We start from the raw sequence: 27,023 nt of genomic DNA, 5'->3' as shown, positions 1-27,023 counted from the left end.
CTGGGTGTCCCACGCTAAAGGCGCGTATGCTATCCACATAACTACGAGGGAGCTCTTCGCACCACATCTGTTGAGCGTTACTGACTCTTTTTCACTTCCCAGTGAAAGCTAATTTTCGGATTTCACGTTGTGCTGTAGATATATAGCTGTGGTACTAAAGGAGATGTTAAACTTTTTAAAAACACTTTTGATGAGTTAAGAACCCACAATAAACAAACACTGTGTGTTCCTTTCGGAAATGGATAATGCGTATACTCATTGTACACTCATGTCCAAAATGATTGTCGGATATCTATAACATCTTCTTGTAAGAATATAATTTGATAATGATTTTGCAGGGTACTTTTAATACTGATACTATGTGTATAATCGGGAAATGTATATTTGCAGTAAATTTCATAGGAAAAGAATTATAAATACGATAATTAGAATGAGTAAAACAAAATGTTTAGACTGAAAGTATTTGAGAACAGGATCCTGAGAAGAATATTCGGACCCAAGAGGAACGAGAATGGGGAATGGCGGAAGCTTCATAACGAGGAACTACATAGTTTATACGGTTTACCCAACATTGTTAGGGTCGTCAAGTCTAGGAGGCTTAGGTGGGCAGGTCATGTAGCTAGAATGGAAGAAAGTAGAAACGCTTTCAAAGTCTTGACTGGTAGACCCATAGGAAAACGACCATTAGGAAGACCTAGGCGCAGATGGGAGGATAATATTAAGATGGATCTCGCAGAGATAGGAATACAAAGTAGAAACTGGATCCAATTAGCTAAGAATAGAAGTCAGTGGAGAGCTTTTGCGAACGCGGCATTGAACCTCCGGGTTCCATAGGCCATAGAGTTAGTTAGTTAGTTAGTTAAAACAAAATGTTGCTAAATGGACATGAAAGTTTTATTTTCGTTTTACTGTTCTTATTTACTGCTCTTTTGACATGAAATTTGCCACGTACGTACACATGCCGATTATACACATACTAACATTATAAGAAATACCGGGCGAATTCGTTATCAAATTATATTCCAACAACAACGTATTTATAGACATGCGACAATAATTTTGGACATGAGTGTACCTGTGAAACACATTTGATCCCTGATGACACTTGCCGTGGGTACAAACCAAAGTAGTCATTCCGATCCAACTTTAAACTGCAAGTCCTGTGTCATATTACCTCGATGTTGAAGGGGCGTTAAATTCTAATGAATCAATTAATGTAATTTTGTACACTAAACGGAGATATGTCATTAATCATGCATGAAGTAATATCCTGGAGCTGAAGTGGAGCATGGTCCTTGAAATGTTACAGCAGTTTCTGCGTGCTCGTTTTCAGCTTTATTATTTATGTAGCTTTCAGATATTCATTCACAAGTTCGCTGTATAATTTCCTTTTTAATGTATTACAAATTTTTGTATTGTCGTGCAGAGTTCTGTATATTTTATTTTAAATGTCGGATTACCATTGTTTATCTTAATTTCCCTTTCCATTTCACTTTTCAGTGGCGATAGGAAATAAGTCCTGAGATCGGGAAAAAATCGAATACGAGATTTCAGCGAATCCGAAAAAGTGATTTTTGCATTCTGTCAAGCCATCCCGATATGTGTACACGCGCCTAGAGGACATGCCGTTCAACGTATCCATATTTTAAACATAAGATTTTACGATATTCTCTAGTAAGGTGTGTGGGAAAGGGATAGAACTTTTATTCTATCAATCAAAATGAGCTCTTTCGTAGCTAAGCGGTTAACATACGCACCTTTGGCGTGGGAGACCTGTGTTTGATTCCCGGCAGGAGCTCATGTGGTTCGGATTCCACGTAAACCAGTAGATCTGCGTCTCATATAGCTTCGCTGCTGCAAGGAACGTTAAACTCAAAATCAAATCTACTCTCTCTTCCAAAATGTGGGTAGTGTACTAGTAAGTGAAAATTGAAAATAAAATTTTCTCGAAAATGGAAAAATGGTTCTGAAGACTGTTTATATTTCGTATATTAATATTTAATTACAGCTTTATAATGTAGTATAATTTCTTTCGGAGAAACTCGGCAAGGGACAGTTTATTATTTGGGGAGAGTGCTTTTCAAACAGTTTTCTCACGAACAACACAAGCGATTTTGTTTACATTTCATAAATATTCCATGAACAACTTTACAGTATGATAAAAATTATTTCTCTTTTAAAAAATCACAAGGAACAGTTTAGTTTTGTGGGGTGTTTTTTCATCAGACGAAGTTTTCAGAAAACTTCTATTATAATTTTGTTCATCTGTCATAAATATTTCACTAATAACTGCATATAATACGATTTAATTTTAGAAATGAGTGATAAAGTTTAATACTGTGAAACATCTCTTTGATTTCCATTAGTGCCATGGTGTTTTTTTTTTTTTTTCCTAAAATATTTATACTTCTCTTGATTTTTTAAAAAGTACTTGTATCTCTTTAGTTGTATGTCCATATTCCCCTATAGTTAGGAAAAATGTTCTTTCTGTTCCTGGTGAAGTACGTTGTGTTGCTTTTAAGGAATCTTCCTTTCAATGTTTTTCCATAAGAAGTTCTCATGTGACTTATAGAAATATTTTAAGTCTAAATGATATAATGCGTAAAGTCCTACTATTAAGTGCACGTGATTGATTAGTAGATACGAGATGAAAAACTTGTATACTTGGTATATAACTAGTGTAAAACAACTTGTACTTATGCAGGTAAGATAGCTAGCGGTTCTGATTTCTTTTTACAGTAATTCACATGCATAGTACAATAAAATATAAATTAATTTAGTGTCCTAGGAGTGGCATGTTGTTTGTTTCCTTCATGTTCTTTTGTTTCTAATTAAATGTGCTCTAAACCTATGTGTCATTCATTGTATTTCAATGTTTGTTGTGTGATATAATTCTATTTGTCGCCAATTGCTGAACTTCTTATGCATTGTTAACTTTGCAAATGTGTGAAACCATTCTTTGGTGTTACTCTTCTTCGCATGAACTATGTTTACTAACTTTGTTCCCTTCTTTTATGCAGACCACATCTATAAAGGTATTTAGAAAAATCATTTCTCAACTAATATTCAAGATTATGGTGAGTTTGATTTATTTTGGTCTGTTGAAGTATGAGTTTCCTCCTGGTAGAAAAAGAAAACACCCTGTACCAGTGGCTAAGTTAAGAAACATTGGAAATATTTCTATAGGTATTGTAAAGAGAATTTTCAAAAGTGCTTTTAGTTGTGCCACGTGAAAACTTATTTTCAAATAAAGGTATTTTTTAGCTTGTATATATTAGATCCGGTGCTTGATATACGACACTGGTTTAAAATTTCTGTTTTTAAAAATAAAAAGTGTAATATTTCGTTTTTGCTTAATAGAGTATTAGATGTATATAAATCTTAGAATTCGAAATTGGGAATTAAAGATTATGGTTTTCTTTCTTTCTGCCAGCCATTCCTTTTATTCTTATACTGACTTGTCCAAAGTCTTGCAGAAAATATTAAACATCTATGTTATGTTTAAGGAACACCTATTAGCAACAGTAATTTGACTGATTTGTTATCTAATCTTGCAATAACAGCTTGATTCAATCGTTAATTTACAAGACTGTGCATATGTAGGGAACGTTGACGTAGTAGCACAGTGAATAGATTTATTCATTACTTTATGTTCGTATTGATTAGTTGTAAGGTATTTTTCTTTGTCTTACAAGAAGCTCTTATATTTAACTTCCGACAATATGCTAACACACTCAGGAATTTTATCAATTGTCTTATTTTAAATAAAGAAAAAATCGGCTTTCGGCTCTTCCCTGGAGCCTTGTTCATGGAGGATAAAAGTAGGTGTGAGAAATAAAAACACCAAGGAAATGTAAAGGTATTGAATCCTCGGCAAAGGGCAGTAAAGACGTACATTGTCAAGTGCAACTTGACACTTACCTAGTGGCTGACGAGTTGTCAACGATATCAGGACAGGTTATCCTATCATATGTTAACTAAAATACGTTTAAATTTTTTCAGGGAGTTCAATGTCACTATTCTTACTGTCTGAAAAATAGTTACAAAGTAAAACATCAAACTTGTAAACTAGTTAATGGTTACGGTGTAAAAATTGCATCAATAAGGTCAGTACCTCTATCCCACTTGAACTAGTCTTTGAGTTAATAACTTTGACCTTGTACACGAGGAGACCAACATTAGATACTAAAGGTATCTTCTTATTGTTTAACACCTTTTTAAACTTTTGAGGACAGTATATTTTACCGAATGGAGGAATTAATAATAGACAATCCCTTATCTCAGTTTTGGCCGTCAGTTCTCGACAAGTTTGAAAGTAGATTCTTAAATGCACAAGAATTGGGTGTTTTGGGTATTTACGCTGCTATAGAAATGCAAAAGAATATTACTTTTCTATGTAATGAAAATTTACAATTAGGCTTATTAATTAAATGATATTCATCCTTACTTAAAATTTACCGTTTAACATGAAAAGGAGGATAAATTTACCTACTTGGACCTTAGCATTAGACAACAACAATAACAGAGCTAAAGTTTTCACATTGCTTGTAAGCACATGCATATAATTTCATAATAAAATTAATAGAATTACTATTTAGTGTGTATTGTTTTGTTTCTTTTCCGAATCAATTTCGATTCCATTAATTTCTGAAATTTTCATTAGAGACTTAAGGTTTTAGGAACCACTGATGCAGATTTTCTGAGGTTATGAGCCACTAATTTAAGATTTCAGAAATTAATTAAATCGAAGTTGATTTCGAAAAGAAACAAAACAATACACTACAAGGCAATCCTGTTAATTTTATTATGTATAAATAAACATAGGTACACATTATATACATTATAATAAATCCGCACATTCAGGAGTGACAAAAGTTTATACAAGGAAAAACTTCTTTCTGCTTATTATAAGGCTTTCTTCTTTAGAATCAGATTTAAAGAAGGTGAATTATTCATTGAGGCTATGCAGTCTGAATGGATATCTGAAATGAAATGAAATCTTTCAGTTTAACGTTCCATGATTATGCCCTTTAGGCTAAGGGAGACTGATAACCAAGGCAAGTGAATAATAATGGAAGAATTGGTCGAATGGTAACGTAGGAGGAAACGGAAACACCTGTGAAAACCTACGGACACGATGATGCTCCCCACAAACTCATTTGACCGGAGACCACGCACCAGAGGTAAGCGCTCTTACATAGAGCCACTGTGCCCCGCCTGAATGGATATCCACTTTATTTAATCGATACAATCAAGTTACAAGGAACGTAGCTTTCTACAGTTTCGAAACCGAGACTACTGATAGGAAACAAGTTGGACTGCATACTATATTTCCCAAATTGACAACTTTATTGAATAAGAGTTTTCATAGTATGGTTTATATATGTTAACCCCCCCCCTAAAAAATAAGAAAAAGTGGACAAACATATTACCCAATATAAGAGCTATTACACAATTAGTAATGAAAAATTGAGTGTTTAGAAGAGAAAGTGCAGGCTGTCTGAAGGGTTATATCGGCATGATGAAAAAAATTTTTAATATGTCTTAGAGATCCTAAAACAAAACACCCGGTTTCAAATTTTTCGAAATATTAAAAACCAACACAGCACAATACTGTAAACTCAAGAATATATTTGAAGTTAAAGTGAAACTTACGGACTAGTTTTTGAACATCCAAAACTTAATATAGAAAAGGTTTAGTTAAGTAAGGAATAGGATACAGTAATTAAAAAATACAACCAGTATTGGCACAACAGCGATAAAAACATCAGTGTATATTGGCGAATTTCCTTTCCCGAACGAAAAATGCCCAACTTACAGTTTTACAGCGTGCCACATCACCCTTGACGAGTAACAATGAGCAATTGACAGGGTGTATCACTGTTCTCCATGTCTATGTTTCCATGATGTTTTTATTTCTTTTACTCCTACTTTCATCCTCAGTAAAGAAGGCTCCAGGGAAAAGCCAAAAGCTTAGAAGACAAGGATGTTGCTCTAGAATCAGAATTTAAAGAGAGATCGTTATATTTATAATTTAAAGAAAATTTAGTCACATGGATATCGGGTTATTTTAAGGAACTGACAGCTCTAACGACAAGCAAAATATTTTTGGGTGTGATTGTACACCACACACACAGTTAATCATTTTTTAAACTGCGGGAATGGAAATACTATACTGGCAGTGTACATACCTCGCATATGAGAGGCTTTGGAGTTCGATTTCTTATATTGTTCATTCTAACTAGTGTTTCATGGCCTTTGTTTTGGCAACACCAAAGTAATACCCATGCTACATTGAGTTATGATTAGGTTTGAAATAGAAATTATATTTAGCACCGATAATAGCTCTAGTGCGAATGAAATTCTGTAAGTTTTAGGTATTTCTTTCATAGATGTATCCATAAAGAAAAGATAGATACGAAACAGTAGAAGTTTCGGGAAGTCGTACTTTATTTTCCTACCTTGCAAATGATATACTTTTGGATGTTATTCATCCCAAATACTCTTTCTTTCTTTAGAACACTTTGTTCTTATATACAGAAAAGTTAGCAGTGACTATGTAATATAGTAAATATGCTTCATATTTACTATCTTGAAATAATTTAATGGAATAAAAGGAATTATATGTTATAGTAAAATATACTTATGTGCTAAATCTTTAAACTATAGAAGTTGAAGTTTTAATGAAATATTCAAATGCAATTTCGTATTCTTCATTAGAAATTCAATACTGCTAAGGAGGTGAAATGCTTGTGAATGCAGTTTTTCCATTCAACAAATTTTCTTTCTTTTTTTTTTAAAATTTATTTATTTATTTATATTCACAATGTAAAATAACCTTCATGTTGACTTTGCATTATGTTCTAGTGTATGCAATCCAAATTTCATCATTCTACTCTGAATGTCAATTTTTGTGTCTATTGTCAAGTTTCAGTGTTGCTCATGTGTTCAATATTTATGAGTATTTGAATGTGGTACTTTCACAAAAATTGGAAAATCTTAAGCATTTTAGAATTTTAATTAGGGTGACTGACATGTTCATATGCTAAAACACAAGTAGAGTTTTTAAATATATTCCAGTATGTGCAATTTAAGCCTTTAAGGTTAATGATTAATTTGCAAATTTATCCTGAAAGTGAATGTGTGTGTGTGTGTGTGTGCGTATGTGTGTATGTGAGAGAGAGAGAGAGAGGCGTACATAGCTTACAGTTTCTTGTTTTCTTTCCTACTTGCCATAAGTAATGAGCGGAAGGACTCCTTAAAGACGAGACTTCAGGGTTAGAGCGATTCATATCGATATGTGGTTTCTGCTTAGTAACTATTCCAGAATATAGTATCAACTGTTACGAAAAATAAAAATCATAAACAGAATAAATAATTGGTAGCGTACCTTAAAATAAAGGACACAACAGATGAAGGTTATAATGGCCAATATTACGTAGAACCCAAGAAGCTTTCAGTTACTCATTGTTCGTCAGCTTTGTCATTTTAATTTCATATCTAAAGCCTGATCTAACAGTAAAATTAGGTCGAGTATGAAATTACGAAGAGTCTTTTCTTCTCTTTCTGTTTCTTCTTTCTCTATAGAAAAGTTTTGACGGTTGTGGACAAGAGTGTATTGTACATATGCTTTTATATATTAATATCACTAATTCCGATTGCGGAATTAATTTCGAATAAGCACGTTAATTTTATGCATTTGAAAGAAATGAGTGTTTATGGTAATCGAGTCAATAGTTCTTGAACTACAATGATCTTGTAGTTAATAGATATTTCGAAATAGATCAAGTTAGTGGTACCTAGCATGGTTTTTAATGAATCTCTTAGTATATAGAGTAGATATTGAAACAGATGCGAAAAGAAAATTTTCGAGTGCGTATAATTCCTGTGATTTGCAAACGTTCCTATGTAATGTCATGTCATGTTATGTTTTTCGATTTAAAATAGTGAGAAAGTACAGATTTTTTACTTTCTCTAGTTTGATTATAGCATATTTCGGAGACGTAAATGTGTGTTTGAGGTGCTTTAAAACTTAGAAGAGCTTAACGTGTACGTTAATTTTGTTCGTTGGAACGTGTTAAGTAATATACACCGCGTTCATTCATATTAATATTATAATACCCAGATATGCATACAAAAATAAGGAAAACTTCATAAAATTGCTCTTAACTCGGCATACGCTTATTTTAATCGGCATACGCTCATAACAATTACAGGAATCAAAATAGTTGTATTCGAAAGCTTCAAGCATATTTTTTTAGGTGTCAAATCTTAATTTTAAGAACCGATAATGACTGTGCTTTGAAGATAAGCAATAAAGAATATGAATTAAACTTAATCATGCCTCGGTAACATGAAACATAAACATTTCCGTGTTCAGTTGGTGGATTTTTTACGTTTATTATTCATTTCAGGTAATTGCAAACAATTTGTTCTTTTACTTGTTTAATTTATTGAACTCAATCCTTACAATTCAGTCTTCTGAAAAAAAAAATTTGTACTTCCTTTCAACATATGAAATACGTAGTCATATAAATAAATGATTTTATATATATATATATATATATATATATATATATATATATATATATATATATATATATATATATAATGTACAGGTTTACTTTTGGCTCACCACTAGAAAGAATTATTGAAAAATTATCATTCTTTCACTAATTTCCTTCTTATTGACCCCTAAAAAGTTTCCAGTGGGCGACATGAAAATATCTCAGTTGGCATAGATAAAATTCAAGGGGGCCATCATAAGTAATTGATGAAGAATTACAATTCTTTTACGATTTGCATATAAGTACGGCTTCAGGATGTGTAGGAAAAAACTGGTGGAAGAGAATACAAACCAACCTGTGCTAGATAGCCACTAAAAAGCATGAATGCTATCTAACCAAGTCAGAGCAGGGTGAAGCAGGTGGGCCTGCGCAATAGCGCGTTCGAATAAAGCAGGTGCATCAGTGATGGTGAGTACGTGCGCAACCGAAGATAGTGGAAAGAAATGGGTTTTGGCAATGATACGAGTTTCAGTAATACTTGTCATGGTTTCATACTAGTAACACTGCACTTGTAAACATAAAATACAGGTCTTGTACACTGTTCAGAAATATGTCGCCGATGGAAAATAGCATCTAACAGAGCCATCTTTCATATGCATTCACTTATTTTATTCGTCGTAAAGCAGTCGTAATGATTTTACACCAGAACTCTAGACTTGTAAACCTAAAATACAGTACAGCTGTATTACTTTGTACCTAATTGTGTCGCCTGTACAAATTTGTTCCTTGTAAACATGTCTTTTCATGTACAATATTGAATTGAATTTTACCTTAAATCTTCCAAAATGTGGTGCGCCAAAACTAAATTTGCACATTATATATATATATATATATATATATATATATATATACATATATACTTAGGTGTGTATAAACACTACACTCATACAGGTGGACTACTTCCCATGATTTTCCGAAAGTTGTATCTACATATCAAATATGGATATGATGTAGTAAAAGCAAGAACTGTAAAATAACATAGTAAATTTTGTTCTGTCGCTTGTGCACAGTTCCTTTTAGTTTCGCTTAATTACTCATCCTAATAAGTAAAAGTATTGGAAGTAATGTGGTTGCAGAAACCAAAGAGATGTCCGTATATATCCTCTAGATACAGGACGTGAGAAGCATGATTTTTTTGCCGAGTAATGACGTGATATAGCGTTAGTTTCTGCACTTTGACTAAAGAGTTAAAGCCTTGGATAGCGTTCATCAGTTGCAGCCTTTATCTTTCTCGTTTTCCGTAACCTTCTACCTAACTTTCTTTTTAACGTGACCTATCCACCGTTATCTTCTACTTTTAATTATCTCGATAAGTGGCTTTTCCATTATCGAGATAGTGGTAGCAGTTCTCTATTCTTTCGTTGCTTTTTTCTTCACCTCTAAACATTGAATATACTGTGTTTGTTCCTATAATACAATGCTCTATATGAAACAATGATTAGTTAATATTTAATTGCTAGTTTAATGATTCACCACGTTTTTCTTCTTCCCAAAGGCTTATTTGGCCATTCTTATCTTGGTTGTATTTTTTGTTCACATTTCATATCTTCCTAAGTACCAAAAATTAAGGATCTGTTCTACTTTCAATTAAGGTTAACAGTTACCTTTGGACGAAGCAATTATGGCTTTGTCTTTGAAACATTTATTTTCATTCCGTGTTATTTATTTGTTTTCCTTAAATTAAAACTTCTCACATTAGGCAAAGAGAAGTGAACTTTTTGATGCAAATTCAACGAGTCTTTTTGGTAAGTAAAATTTATAAAACCGGAGAAGAAGGAGCTCGCTTAAGTAACACTGAGCTTAGTTCTCGAAATATCGTCCAACTTGATTTACATTAGTTTAGGTTCTGGTTTTTGATGCCATAGATAAATGCTGGGCTAGTAACTTGAGCTAAGACCAAAATTGCCAATTTGAATTTTACAGGAAAGGAATGAAGTTAGTTTAGTTGATTCTGTTTCTGAATTATTAATGTATAAGTTGACCCTGATATTTTAGTATGGTAAGCTTCGTAACTGGAATACCAGTGCAGTATTTTGATAATTTCTTAATGTTTCCAATGTTTCTGAAATGCAGCCCAATGTTCAGTAATATATTCTTGATTTTAATTTTGCTTGCTGCCATGCTCCTTTGTTATAGCGCTTATAGGTATCCATATAGTTTGAATAGCTTAGCAGTGCTCGTGTAGACTACCACTAGCACTAATGCAAAATTGCTTTAAGTTACAAATTTTGTAGCAATCTAGATTAGTATCTGTTGTCTTTATACTCATGGTAGTGTGACATTTTTTGTACTCATTGTTTTGTACTTAACGTTAGGACAGTATGATCACGAAAATAAGAGTATATTATTCTTAAAATTTATGTGAAGGCATGGAGATTATTAACAAGTACACAAATGCCTATTTTTGATAAAGTGAAACTTAAAAAAATTACTGTTTTAAAGTTTTTTTTGTAAAATTTCTAAACTGTGTATTTTCCAGTCGTTCATTATCATAGTCTTGTCATCTCTGTCATCCTGTCATGGAAATTGACTTTTAATTATAGGTGTGTACTAAATACTTAGCTGCGAATGTTACTCTCTGATAATCCTTAGTTTCTATCCATAACCTATTGTTTATTTCCATACATAACACTTTTTTAAGTTTAGTCAATAATAACCTTGTGCCAGTAAAAATCTTTTACTACAATAACCCGATAAAAATGTGAAATTAGTCTGAATGCATTGATCGTCTTATTCAAGTTTTCAAAGAGTTTATAAATTCTGAAGGAAAAGTCAGTTGACTACTGTAGTAATTTCTTTCTAAATTATATTAGAAGGATGAAGCGTGCTCAAAGGGACCACATCATATATATCGATTAGTTGACAAGTTAACTTTTAATAGCCCAAGAGCAAATAAACCCAAGATTACAATTAAATTTCAACTTTATTCTCAAAATATATTGTCTGACTGCACTTGATTAAATGAATGGGATAATACAATTTTTTGGGGAAAAAAACTCGTCATAAAATCTCTATTTATGTCGTGTTCACATTAAGGCCACGAGAAAAATGTCTCTTCAACAAGCTATTTAGCATTCTGGTATTGATATAAATGTCAAATATATCTCGTAAAGCTTTACTTATAGCAAAAAATAAAATGTAATACAAATTTTCAATATCAATGTAGATATTTCTGGTATGGGTATAAAACTAAAATAATACGTACAGTCAGGTGGTAACGTCAAGGAGTTCTTTTTACACCACAAATTTCAGTTTCATTTTGTTACTGTGTAGAAATATTTTGTGTGTTATTCAATTTCAAAACGTCTCTTGTGTCTATTTTATAAAACTGAAAAAAAAAAGAAAAAAAAACTTTTTAATCATCACTTCCACCAGAAAATAAACAAAATAAATTTGGTAAAATATAAAATAAATATTGAAGATATTAAATAGGATAAATTAGCAGAAATTAGGTCTTAATAAATCAAACACAGTGAAAAACCATTCCATAAAAGCGAACAAGGGACGTTCAGGAATTGGATTACTCATGTAAGAAATGTAAAAAATTATAGCTGAAAATCGATCGTTCAGTTTGTCATAAAAAGGAATCTTTGCCTCGTTGAGAAGAAAAGAAAGAAAAAAAAAGTGAAAAAGATTTTGCCACTTTTCATCATCAGCATCACAATCCCGGAATTTAGCATGTTTTCATTTCAGCCATGCATTCCCACCGACCTAGAAAATCTGGAAAACCTAGAAAAGTCAGGGAGTTCAGCTTACTTACAAAAAGTAGTTATAGTACAGAACATGGTATATATATATATATATATATATATATATATATATATATATATATATATCCATGTTCTGTACTATAACTATGGCCTATGAAACTTGGAGGTTTAATGCTGCATTCAGAAAAGCTTCCCATTGACTTCTGTCTTTAGCCAATTAGATTCAGTTTCTACTTTGTATTCTTATTTCAGCAAGAGTCGTGTTAATATTGTCCTCCCATTTGCGGCTAGGTCTTCATAATGGTCTTTCTCCAATTGTTTCCAGTTAAAATTTTGAAAGCGTTCTTACTTTCGTTCTGGTTACATGACCCACCCACCTAAAACTGCTAAACTTAATGGCCTTTAAAATGTTAGGTAACGGTATAAATTATGAAGTCCCCATCATTTCCCATTCCCGTCCCTCTTGGGTCCGAATATTCACCTTAGGATTTTATTTTCAATTACTTTCAGTCTGGGTTCTTCCCTTAAAGTAAGCGTCCATGTTTACTCCTCACCTTAATTTTCTTATTTCGTTCTGTTACATCAAGCGCGATTTTCTGTGTTCGTTTTTGCATTACGTCAGTTCCTTCCTCGAGCCTACACTCATTGTTTTTAATGGAGTGATTTATCTAAGCAGTATCATCAAGAAAATAGCAGAAATTGCTTTTAGACTATAAAATAGTGTCACAGCCTTTATATTTGAATGCAATTTAATGCATGAGTTTTACACTATTATTGTAAGAAAAACATGCCTTCTCTATTGTCGTATATGTCTTTTATGCTAATCATAAACGTACACAAAACAGTGCATAGTCCTGTGAAAATATTAGGACCATGGCAGTGGTAGTTCCTGTTCAATTTCTTTGAAGCGCTTGGGAGAGGTTCCATAGTTCTCAAGCCAGGTAGTTTTAAAACTCAATGTTCCACATTTTATGTGGTTTTTTAACTCTTAAAGGAGGCTTTTTCCGATTCATGTGTACTATTACTTTCTCCTTGCATTTGATATAAGGAATTACTCCCGGAGTTTGGTCACCTTCGTTCTAAACATACTGTATGTATAAATAAACGAATCATAATATAATTTTATAACTAATTACACTCACCAGGAATTAAACTCATTATAATGTTTATTATTATCATTTTAGTATCTACTCAAATATTGGTAATTTTTGGATTATCTGTAGTTGCTATTGCATTAAAAATAATTTAGAATATTAGATAGCACAGAGTATTTATCGACCTGTAAAAGGTTTTCCAATAGCTATAGTTAAGTTGGTGGGAACAAAGCTACTACTGAGAGGAGAGCTAAGCTTTCGAATAAGGGACCTGGCTTCTTGTTGCTCTGCCACTGTGTTACTCTTAAATTACACAGGAATATTCTTGCATAACATCGTTAATTGGTTTCAAGAATCGCCCGCGCTATGCAAAACATTGTTATTTTGAGGTGTAATGAGTTTAAATTTAAAAAAAAAAGTTTAGGGTACTAACCGAGTTTGAGCGAAATAGAAAATACTTTTAAACATATAAAAGTTGAAAATGATGGAAGTAAAATTTTTCAGTTTTACGTCCTACGATTATTCCCTGTAGACCAAGTGAAATGGATAATTAATGAAACTGAATGATTATGAAATAAATTGATGGAATGAGGATGTGGGAGAAAAGAACCGCAAGAAAACCCACAAACACATGGCGTGAGGTCGAATCAAGACTTTCGCACCACTAAGGTACCAAAACTCCGTTCTTCAATTGCAGTTAATATCGTCATATCACAAGTCAATACCTTGCTCTGCTTATACAGTATTTCAATTTAGGCATGATTACATGTTATTTACTACCTTTAGATTCAATTTTTTACAAATTTGAGTTGGCAGATTGACTGCTAATTCTTAAATTGTGTAATAATAAAAACTATTTTGTTCAAAACCGCGTTATGAAAGATAGTCCTGTATTTGTTTATCAATGACGTCTTCTAAAAGAGCAAAAGATGGCAACAATCGAGACTCTTGCCCATTTTCCCTCCCGTCTCAAACAAAACTTTGAGTCTCCTGTTTTGTTTACATAATTCAAATTGTTGTAAATTGTTACAATAGTTCATATTCCTAGAAAATCGAAACGTCCTTGCATTTTCTTTTAATTGAAGAGATACAGAACTTCTTACATTTATTTGACTTACTAAACGTTTGAATAAACAAGTTCAAAAATGTTATGATTCTAATATAATTTTCCTTGCTGGTATCTTCGGAATAAATTGTCAGTGGTCCCTTTGTTAAGAGAAAGTAAGCTTGGTATAAGCTATAGGGAACTGTCTATCCTGGCGCATGTGTATATTTTTCATCTTAGAAATAGTCCTGATTTCATTAATAATACTTTAAAATTAGAGGGAAGGGGAAGTTTTTTTATTTAACTATAACTTACAGAAGATTCTGAAGTGACAACAAACCATACTTCGCTGAAAATTTGAAGAACTAAAATTGAAACCGTTTAAGACGGAAGTGGAAAATGTTTATTGTTATTTCCAGATTTCAAGAAACTCTTGAGAAATACAGGGTGGGCTGGAATTAACTCCCCCCCCCCCTTTTTTTAACTAGTAAATCCTTAATCAATTTTAATAAAAAAAAAAAGCATTTGTTCCTTAAAATGGTAGAATTGTTATGCACCAGTTCCCATAAACGATTGGGCATGGTTATGGCAGACTTCTGCATACACTCCAGGAATACATTTTAAGAATTTGGCTAATTTACTCGTCCATTTCATCAAGAATTATTGGTTTTATCCGATTAACAAACCTCCTAACATCAAACACGGCTTCATCTGTCCACAGGATATTGTTGAAAAGATCAGACCAATTTTCATACCAAGCAAGCATAGTGTCTCCATACTCGAACTGGCGATCACAGTTTTCCGTCGAGAATTCCTGGCAGTAATATGGTTTCCTTGAACAAAAATTCAACTTTTCCTTCAGACGATTTGCTTGTTTATGTTCTCTGAAGATTTCGCGTGAATATTTTCTGAATCACTTGGATATTGCCCTCCGTCCTGGATTTTGAGGGGTGACAGGGTCTCCTGATATCTATTACAGAATCCGTATGCATTAGCTTCAAATTCTAAAATTCTAGTCCTTGAATTCACTGAGGCACGAGGTTCTTTCACACTTCACCATCATTTCTACTTGCACCATAGTCTCCCATACTTAGTACCGGACTCCAGCACAAATACTTGCAATTATATTAATGAGATATTATGTAATAAATTTTATCATTGTAGAGAACACGTTGGTTTTTGTGTCGTCAAAGTTTAAGTACTTAAAGAGTTTTAAACTATTTTCAATAGGAATAAATTCTGCTATACCTAGGTAGAATAATATTTTAGATTGTTTGCCATATTTATTTTAGTTGAGCTTACTAATCTGGTTAGACTTTCGCTCACCCATTAATAATCCTCCTGGGTAGTTCATGTGGAAAACGGATCACAGTTTATTCTTCTTTGGGTTGTACATTACTATTCTTTCACCACTATTCTTCGTTTATGAATCATAAGTAGTAAAACTAAACTACTATATACCTTTCTGACATACAGCATTATTTCGTACGTGTGGTATCCTTTGTGATAAATGGTGGGAACATGACTCCATATTTGGGAGAGCTGTTTGCAATTTTCCATTTTAGTAAACAGACAATTTTTGATAGTAATTTGCAATTAGTATAAGGTTTTTTTTTTTTTTTTGTTCAAAGTTTTTTTTTTGTTTGTTTTTGTTTTTGTTTTGTGACAATATCGAATGGTTAGATGCATCGGCAACATCAAAGAGTAATATGTATTAAACCAACGTTGTTATCATTAGCGTTCTAAAAAAGGCATTATACAAGGACGTCAGCTCTAAATATTTTGTATGGGAAAAACTGTGATTCTTACTACGTAGTAACTACTCCTCTTCAACAGACATCCATATCATTTCCGATTAGATGGTTCTCATGAGAGTAGGAATGTGTTCTCAAAATTTAGTCGTACTTATGTCTGTAGGACATTAAATAATTGGAAGAATATTATAACCAAATTCTATTAATGTTGCAAATTTGTTTATGTTATAGTAAGTTAGACTATTCATGGCTTTGGATTGATTGTTTTAACAAAAGAGACACTGACCAAAGCTTAAAACCCACTTTATTTTAAATTATAATTTGTAACTGTTTCGGATATCTAGCATATCCTTTTTCAGACACTATCGAAATTAATGAAAATACAGACATATATATAAATGTTATAACAAAGTTTAAATTCTTTAACCGTCATATATATAGTCATTGTTATAAAAAAGTTTAAATTCTTTTAACAGACGTATATATATAGTCATTGTTGTACTTTTTTATTTTTATTTTTTCTTTATTTTTATTATTATTATTATTTTTTTTTCTTATTTACTGAGGCCGTCAGCCAATCCTATAAGTCTTCGTGTTCACTTTCCAATTAATCACGTTCCTTCATTCTTGGTTCCCACAAGGGCCTTTTTTAATTTTTTTTTTATAATTTTGTTTTTCTCTATGTTATTCAAACTTCCTTGCCATAATTCATTAATTGGTAAGCCCCCAATCCAGTTCATCAGTTTATCTCTTCCTACCTTCTTTATCTAATCCGCTTCTTTCCACTTCCTTATTATCATTGTTTTCTCCATCTCTAATACTTCCGTCTTATCCCAATTAATTCTGTGATTCGTCTCCTTAACATGTTTGTATATGGCATTGGTATCTTTCTTCCTCCTAACATCATCTTCATGTTGTTTTATCCTTTCTTTCTTTCTCTTTCTTGTCTCTCCTATATATGACATATCGCAGTCCTCACACCATACCCTGTAGATGAACCTTCTTCCTCTTCATTAATCTTTTTAGTTCCTTTTCTATTCTTCTTCTTTATTGATCTTAATAAAGTTTCTCCACTCTTTCTATAAGATCTGACCCCTCCTTTCTTCAATAAATTCTTCAGTTTCTCCGTTTCTTCTCCCATACTTTCTATGCCATGCCGTTTTCCACTCTCATCCTCTTCATTCTTCTTTCTCCCTCTTTTCTTCTTCCTGCCACGTGGATAGGAGAATAGAAATGATAAGAAGAATATGATAAGAAGAATAGAAATGATGGAGGACGAAGAGGAAGGAAGGAAGGAGAGCATACAGAAATTCTACGGACAGTTAGAGAAGAACAGTTACAGCAAGAAAGAGTTAGAGAAGGAAGAACAACGCAGGAAAAAGAAAAGAGGGAGAAAGAAGAATGAAGAGGATGAGAGTGGAAAATGGCATGGCATAGAAAGTATGGGAGAAGAAACGGAGAAACTGAAGAATTTATTGAAGAAAGGAGGGGTCAGAACTTATAGAAAGAGTGGAGAAACTTTATTAAGATCAATAAAGAAGAAGAATAGAAAAGGAACTAAAAAGATTAAAGAAGAGGAAGAAGGGGTCATCTACAGGGTATGGTGTGAGTACTGCGATATGTCATATGTAGGAGAGACAGGAAAGAGAATGAAAGAAAGGATAAAACAACATGAAGATGATGTTAGGAGGAAGAAAGATACCAATGCCATATACAAACATGTTAAGGAGACGAATCACGGAATTAATTGGAATAAGACGGAAGTATTAGAGATGGAGAAAACAATGATAATAAGGAAGTGGAAAGAAGCGGATTGGATAAAGGTAGGAAGAGATAAACTGATGAAATGGACAGGGGGCTTACCAATTAATGAATTAATGCAAGGAAGTTTGAATAACATAGAGAAAAACAAAATTATAAAAAAAAAATAAAAAATAAAAAAAAGGCCCTTGTGTGAACCAAGAATGAAGGAACGTGATTAATTGGAAAGTGAACACGAAGACTTATAGGATTGGCTGACGGCCTCAATAAATAAGAAAAAAAATAATAAATAAATAAATAAAAATAAAGAAGTACAACAATGACTATATATATATATATATATATATATATATATATATATATATATATACAGGGTGGGCCATTTTAATTAATCCACGGAAATATCTGAAAAATGATATAACATAGAAGAAATGTTTCAAGTACACGTTATATATTGCTAAGGGGGAAACCCAATTCCGCCAAAAGTACCCCTCCTCGCTCCCCCTAAATGGGGGTAACGGGGGGTAACTTTGAAATGTCAAATGGGAACATGGGTCGAGTAATACCTCGTTCGAAAGGTCTTGGAAAACTAAGTAACGCTGTACCAAAAGATGTTCCATATTGTGCACCAGTTTCAAAATGGCCGCCATAATATGGTTCGGAAACTCCAGTACCCGTAGTGTGAAAACCATGGAAGGTAAATGAATGGAACAAAATTGAAATACGTAAATATCATAGGGCATATCGAACGGTGTGGTCCCTGTGATCCCAGTGGCCTCCCTAAAGGGGTCTTGTGGGCTAACTTCAAAATTTCAAATAGTAACATGAGTCGAGTGGTACCTCGTTCGATAAATCTTGCAAAATCTAACATATTGCAGGAGAAAACGATTGATGTGAAATGGCAGTGTTCTCAAAAGGCCGCCGAAACATAGTATCCGTGTCAGAGAAAAGGTTTAGTACCCGTAGTATGAAAGCGATTGGAGATAAATCAACAAAAGAAAAACTGGAGTAGCTAACTGACGTAAGGCACATCGAGAGGTGTTGTCGGGGTGACTCCAAGGGCCAACTGAAAGGTATCCGGGGCCAACTTGAAAATTTCAAATAGCAGCTTGAAGCGAGTAACATCACGTTACATAGACAAATTAATATCAAACAGCTTCTGTAAGAAAATTTTCGACATGAGACACCGTTTTCAAAATGATCGCAAAGACATGGTGACTGTGTCTAAGAAAACGTCTAGTGCCCATAGTATGAATACGGTTAGACATAAATGAAAATAACGAAAATTAAATAGGAAAACCACGGAGGCGTTCCAAGGCTCGAGAATAATACAACAGAGATAAAAATATTAGAGTAAAATTGCCATAATGTATAGAGAGAAATCCAAGTCCTGCAAAATAATCTCTCCCTGCGCTCTGTAAGTAAGTGGGGTGGAAAGTAAAGTGAAAGTTCAAACGAGAACTCTACTTTAATTCGTAAATTAAGGCTAACCTTACAAATAGGTATGGTGTGGTTGAAACATTTGTTTGTAAGGATGACGCTGTAGTGACTAAAAAAAGAGAAACTTTTATGCAATGAGTGCTGGTTATTCAGAAAGCATTTCGGGGATATACGTACACACCGTTTCGTCCCTCAAGCTGACAATATGACATTCATGCTAATAGTTAATCAAAATGTAACTGTGGCCATCCGCGTTAACTTAGTGCACCAATTCTCTATGCATGAAGTCTGCCTTCTAAACAGCATTGGGTAGGTCAAGCGTACGCCCGCACCGTTGTCCGGTCGGACATTGAAATTTTGAAGTTAGCCCATAAGACCCCTTCAGGGAGGCCACTGGGATCACAGGGATCACATCATTCGATATGCCCTATGATATTTACGTATTTCAATTTTGTTCCATTCATTTACCTTCCATGGTTTTCATACTACGGGTACTGGAGTTTCCGAACCATATCATGGCGGCCATTTTGAAACTGGTGCACAATATGAAACATCTTTTGGTACAGCGTTACTTAGTTTTCCAAGACCTTTCGAACGAGGTATTACTCGACCCATGTTCCCATTTGACATTTCAAAGTTACCCCCCGTTACCCCCATTTAGGGGGGGCGGGAAGGGGTACTTTTGGCGGAATTGGTTTTCCCCCTTAGCAATATATAACGTGTACTTAAAAAAATTTCTTCTATGTTTTATCATTTTTCAGATATTTCCGTGGATTAATTAAAATGGCCCACCCTGTATATATGTCTGTTAAAAGAATTTAAACTTTTTTATAACAATGACTATATATATGACGGTTAAAGAATTTAAACTTTGTTATAACATTTATATATATATGTCTGTATTTTCATTAATTTCGATAGTGTCTGAAGAAGGATATGCTAGATATCCGAAACAGTTACAAATTATAATTTAAATAAAGTGGGTTTTAAGCTTTGGTCAGTCTCTCTTTTGTTAAAAAAAATATATATATATATATATATAGTAAGTTATACAAATTCTGAAACCAGATCTTAGCAATCGGATTTTCTTGGTTTTGTTTTAAACTTTTGTAGTATTAGAGCTGTTTCCTTTTTAGATAGAAATGTCGTCTTTGTTGAGAAATCAGGTGAAAGTACGTACATGTGGTTCAAATTTCACGTTAAACAGTGGTCCCTTATGGCTTCTGTACTGATAAGGGACGTTAAGATCTTAACAAACAACCTTTATATTAGTTTTATATTAGGTTGTCAGAGAAAGTAATGTCAGATTTTCGAGTTGACATTTTTGACCCTTAGTATCAGTTATTCAAATTGACATGACTTCGACATTACCTACATGACGAATTTGAGCTTCAGTTCTTACTAGTCACATGTGTGTAATACATTAAACATATTAATAGGGATAGAGCTTCATAAGTTCGAGCTTGATCATAATATGGTACAAACCTAATGTAACTTAATTCCGTCGAAATATGAGAAAAGAAGCAACATCAAACATATATATAGGTGGTTCTGCGGTGGTTTGAAAAATTCAATGCTTGAGGCACGAGCGTATAAAAAGAAGGTGGATCGCTCACAATATTGTGACATGGATGTAGTTATCTCACGCATTAGGTTTCTTAGAGAACTCTGCAAGTCGTAGGACGTATCAGTGTCAACCATTTTTAAAGTGAAGATATTTAATACTGTGGGTTCTGCATGACCTGATCATCAGAAACAACAGCGGTTGAGACTTCCAGGAAACTTGTCCATCGGGAAGAAAAGGAACCTGTTCAAATATGTACCGAGGACTCCCTTATGTTAAACATCTTAGGTGAAGAGAAATAGTCGTATTCTTCTCCATGTTAATGCTGCCAAGACTTGTTACAAACAGTAAAACAAACCACATGAATTAAGGTAAGAAATAATCACATCCGGCATGTTAGAGCCTTTCTGTTTCAACTGTGCTGCTTCTGGCGCTGCTGTCAATGTATGTATGTTTTCCCGTACCTCCTTCAAAAGAGAAGGGACAGATTGCTGCGGCCGAGATCTTCGTATGCGTAAGCGAATCTTGTTGGATGCGTAAGCGTTGTCACAATTAATTATTTATGGACTTCGCTGTGCTTTGTCTTGTTAGCCATCCTAAGTAGTCTACGATCTTCACTCGTCAAAACTAAACGACAAATTGGCAACACAGCTGACGTCATTCGCTTCCTTTCCCTAAGCAAAGGAGGGTTTCCTCCGTCAGAGGCGGCAGGGGTAGAGCCGAAGTATGTTTTGAATATTTTCCGAGGGCACACCGGAGATTGACAGGCTCTTGTCTGACGGGTACTTGCAGATATCCATTTTTATGCATCTAAATTCCAGGAACAAATTGGATGCAGAAATTGCAATCTGTTACTTTCGTCCGGTCTGTCTATAGCGAAAATGTGTTCTGTTAAAAGATCCTAGATCCTATTGCAAATAGACCAATAATGTATATGACGCTGTTTTTTTTTTTTTTTTTTTTTTAACCAATCAAGCATTATTTTGCAAGGGCTTGGTGTGATCATGAAATAGCTGTTCACTCTGTACGAAAAATCTGTAAGTATTTTTGAACTGCGATCATGAAAAAATACGTCTTCATGCATAGTTCTTCGGCGTGGGATATCTGGGTTCGATTCCCGGTTGGGACTCCTGTGGTTCGGATCCCACGTTAAAGTGTAGTTTGTTTCATATAGCCTCGGTGCTGAAAGGGATTCTAAATACTAATAAACCAACAACCAATCATGCATACAGTAGTGGCGTATGTAATTGATTATGATATTCCAGATATAAGAGTAATAAAATATACTTGTTGATTGCAACACTACTTCATAAATACACGAATATAGGTTTATAGATAATTTGACTTAGTCCACCATTTACATACTATGTATTTTAACATTCGATTGTTTTATGTATCTATTTAATTTTTGCAATATGGACGTTTTCTTCTGTCAGATAATTTAGTCCATGTTTCTACATGATTCCATTCTTTTGTATTCAGTATTGAAACCACTAAAATGATATTGATGATTTGAGATCTGGCAAAGGGGTAGGTTGTTGAAAATATAGACGGGTAAACTTCCTTTAATATTAGAAAATGTTCATCTGTGTTTTGATATATTTGTACATCTATTAATTATTATTAGAAATAATTTTCTTGACATTTCTTATTCAATGCATAATCATTCTTATATATTTTAATTAATGTTGTATAAAATATCACTTGCTTTCTTCATCTTTAAATTCAAATTTAATTTGCTTTTCTGGCATGAAAATACATCCGAATTAGAGAGGTCTGCACGGGCTCGGGCCTAGAAAGCATAAATCACTTCGGGTCCTGAACGGGCTCGGATCATAAATTTTGCAATATAGAACCATATTTCTCAGGCCTTTTCGAGCATTACTTTGTAAATATACTGTGCAACGATATTTATTGGACTATCCTTTCTGGATAACTTTTAAAGCACAACTTCAAAATTGAACACTAATTGCTGTAAATAAAATTGCAATTTTGCGTTCATTATTAGATTTCTTTAATTCGGGCTTACTTGATTATCGCACGAGCTCGGACCTAAATGCTAAAACATATTTCGGACTCTGGTCGGGCCTCGCATTATAAATTCACGACCCGGGCCTGGCCCGGGCTAAAAATTCAGGCCCGTGCAGACCTTAAATCCGAATGAACGAATATCTTGTACTTGAATAAGAGCTTTGGTTTGTCTTCCTATGAGGAGAATATTTGTTCCCAAGGAGAATATGCACTGCTGGATATTTCAAATGTGACACCAAGAAGAGGTAGCAGCCCAATATATGACAAACATGTAGCTGAAGGTATGAGTGTAAAATTATTACACTTAGCGCTCTGTGCAATATGTGGAAGCCTGGCAGAAATTCTAAAAGTGCTTGGTTCCACCATGGGCGTTCAATGCGACTGCGACACACTATTCTGTCGTAAGGCAAGCCATGCGTCTGCATGTTGCCAAAGGTATGAACTGTAGCTTTGGGAGGTTTGTGGAGTGTGTGGAATTGTGAAATCGAGGACCAAACGTATTCAATCGGCGGGAGACCAAGTGAATATGCCACTGAAACAGTGGAATATCGTGTCCACCTAGGAAGTGTTAGGACGTTACCCTATTTATACTTCAACAATGATCCTGAATTGCTATAGCATGTAAGTTTTGTTTATGAATTTAAAGCTTAACTTTTTCAACTAAAATGTGGTATAGCATAATTTAGTGAAAGGTTAAACCACAAAAATAGTGTGTTTTCAATATAGCAATCTCTCCCTTTCATAAGAAAGGCTATGATAAAGTGGCTTAGCAAACGGCCCATGACCGAATCCAACACCTCGTCGATGTACTGTTCATTTATTAAAGACTGTTAATGCGTATTACACGCGAGCGGGTACTAAATTGAATGACACCCCGTACCATTACGCCTGGTATAGTACCGGTATGCTGATGTAGAATATAGATGTTCTCCAGCATGTTGCCGTGGTACAGTTCGATGCATAGGAAATGTTACAAAAAGTTTAAGTCCAACTTAGGAACAAACTCTTGCGCCGTGTGTTTATGCATCCAGAAATACACTTCTCATCGACTAGTTACTTCTGGTATTCAACCCAACTCACCCCCTCCTCCACCTCTCCTTGTCTAAAGCAGTGTTGACGTAATATACTCTTTCCATTCAGACGAAAAAAAAAAAAAAAAGCAGGAACCAGTTTACGAGGTTTATAGCTCTAAAACAGTCTCTTTCATTCGTTTGTTCTGAAATGCGTTTCTAGAGCCTGAATTAAAAAGAAAGTCACAAAATGTTTCCATAGCTTCATGAAAGCCCTTATTAGCATTCTTTTCCTTCTTCAAAGGCTGCATATCAGATCAAGCTAGGAAGATGCCTCTTGTGAAATCTATGGAAATCGTTAATCATGGCAGTAGGTTTTTTTCTTCCCAAAGTCAAAGGTAACAGTTTCTAGGCGCAAGTGATGTGCTACAGACCTATGCTGTTAATTCTATTGTTCTCCCATCCTGTTAACATTCTGCAAACGTGGGAGTCAAACATCATTTTTAATATTGTACAAGGTGGACTACCTAACTTGAAACGTCCTTGTAACTTCTAAATTAATCGATAAAAAAACTCTGAAATTTTGTACGAAGCACATGTCAAGGAGAGAGAAGCCGTTTGACATTTTCTACAATACTCCAGAAACTGTATTTTTTCAGTTGTACTAGGTAAGATTCTTATATGTCAACTTTGCACGTTAGTCTAAAGCTTAACAGCACCATATTGAAAGCATCAGGATACCTGACTCTAAACTACTATGGATGCACTCTGACCTGTTCGTGTCATTTGCGTTATTACTGTTGTAGAGACCTCCAAAATTTGGATGTTTCTGATACTGTAGTGTTTGTATTATTAGTGAAACTACAAATGCTGCAGTATTAGAAACGTCCAAATTTTGGAGGCCTCTACAGCTGTAATAACATAAATGACACGGACAAGCTATTCGGTCAGTGTGCATCCATAGTAGTTTAGAGTCGGATACTATGGCCATAATACAGTACGTCCCATTAGCTTTCGAACCCGAAAAAAACGTTATAATTTCCGAACAAATGTACATAAGAAAATGAAATTCACAATACACGTACCTTGTTTCATGCTAAACACGAGAAAGGGTTGAACAGAAGCGCACACGTCAAAACAAAGACGATAGGTGGCGCCAGGGGAAGTGCTACTTGGCGTCGTGCGCGTGCATTAGTGTGACTCGAGTCGCTGCATCGCGAGAATGGTTCTGTACACCGTACAGGAACGCGTGTTCATTGTTAAAAAGTATTGGATATCGGAATCGTATCAGACCGTTCAACGTGAATTTTGCCGTGAATTTGGATGCCGTAAAAGACCATCGAAATCATCAATACATCATTTGGTGAACAAGTTCGAAACAACAGGAACGTTGCTTACGGGACATAGAGGCGCGCGCCCACGGATGTCCGAGGAGACAGTACAGAATGTGCGGCAATGTCTTTTGCAGTCCCCTAAGAAGAGCCTGTGTCGATTATCACAAGAGGGATGTGAAAGTCAACTGTGCAAAGAGCCGCCAAAAGAGCCAAGCTGTTTCCATATCGCGTTACAGTCGTCCAGGAGTTGAAGACTACAGATTGGGAAAAGCGCGTGATGTATTGTCGTTGGTTGCAAGGTTTGTTGCATGACAATCCAGGAATCCTAGACTATACTTGGTTCACAGATGAAGCTTGGTTCCATCTCTCCGGTTATGTGAACTCGCAGAATACTCGGGTGTGGGCCGCCGAAAATCCGCATGTGTACCATGAGATTCCACTTCATCCCTTGAAGGTGGGAGTTTGTTGTGCAATTGAGTCCTTTTTGGTGACAGGATAATCTCCAAAGGATTGTGGCCGCCAAGATCCCCGGATTTGCCACCACCTGATTTCTTCTTATGGGGTTTTCTTAAAGATTGTGTCTACAGAAACAACCCACGATCACTGCAAGAGTTGCGAAACAACATTGAGAATGCGATTCATGAGATCACACCGGAGACTCTACATCGGACTTTTCACAATATGGAACGCCCTGTACAAACATGTCTTGACGTCCAGGGAGGACACTTTCAGCACCTGCTGTGACGGTCATGTATTCAGCATGAAACAAGGTACGTGTATTGTGAACTTCATTTTCCTATGCATATTTGTTCGGAAATTATAACGTTTTTTTCGGGTTCGAAAGCTAGTGGGATGCACTGTATGATGTATTTTGGATAAACAGGAACAAGGTGTAAAAATTGACTTAAAAGCTTTATTTCGAAAAAGTGCTTAGGTAAGTATCCATGTAAGGCTTACATGTACCCAATAGACGAAAACATCGAAATGTGTTTCCGAAAATTTTGTATCTCAAAATTGTACCGGAGATACGATCATCACTGACATAGTTTGCAACGCTGCGTAGAAAATCATGTAATTGCAAGAACATACAATCACCTGAAACTATTGGTATGATATGGTAGCACATGGAAGCACTGTTTGTATGTTGTTTCGAAGTTTGGCGTCCCTTTTCAGCACCGAACCTGTGTGAGACATGGACTTACAGTTTAAGGTGGAATGCGAACCATTGTAATACACCCATTTTTTATGCACTTCTACCGGGAACCAAACCCAGAACCACGTATACTAAAAATGCACGTGCTAGTCACTAGACCAGCAGGGAAGCATTTTAGACATTTCTGACAAATACGTCATTTAAATGCAGTATAACAATCTAATTCTATTTTTCGTATCTCCAGAATGGTTTGAAATATAAAATTGCTGTAAACGGCATTGTGTTTTTTTCCTCCATTAGAAACTATATAAGTCCTTGAATATGGTACTCGCGTAAGCGTGTATATACAGTATATATATATATATATATATATATATATATATATATATATATATATATATATATATATATATATATATATATATATATAATATATTCGAAATAAAGCCTTTTGTAAAAAGTCAAATTTTCAATCCCTTCTAACTTTGTTCTTATTTATTCCAAACATGCATCGTGGTAATAGTTTCCGATGTGCTCTCCCCCGTCCGGCTCAGTTGCGT

At 34.5% G+C, this 27,023-nt stretch overlaps 1 protein-coding gene across 5 annotated transcripts in view; it reads left to right on the top strand.

The window, feature by feature from the left end:
* Nucleotides 1–27,023, top strand: part of LOC145674976 (oxysterol-binding protein-related protein 6-like) — a 172,582-nt gene that overhangs the window by 32,347 nt on the left and 113,212 nt on the right. For 4 of the 5 annotated variants that reach the window (XM_081745335.1, XM_081745328.1, XM_081745310.1 and 1 more), the window contains exon 3: nt 3,021–3,035. The exons of the other annotated variant lie outside the window; for it this stretch is intronic. In XM_081745335.1, coding sequence (XP_081601461.1) covers nt 3,021–3,035 — 15 coding nt within the window. The remainder of the gene's footprint in view (nt 1–3,020; nt 3,036–27,023) is intronic. 5 annotated transcript variants of the gene reach the window in all.

The sequence above is a fragment of the Thermobia domestica genome, chromosome 2, assembly GCF_964235325.1.
Source record: "Thermobia domestica chromosome 2, izTheDome1.hap1.1, whole genome shotgun sequence".
NCBI lineage: Eukaryota > Metazoa > Arthropoda > Insecta > Zygentoma > Lepismatidae > Thermobia > Thermobia domestica.
The sequence above is the reverse complement of the archived record's forward strand: the minus strand, read 5'-3'. Positions and strand labels throughout refer to the sequence as shown.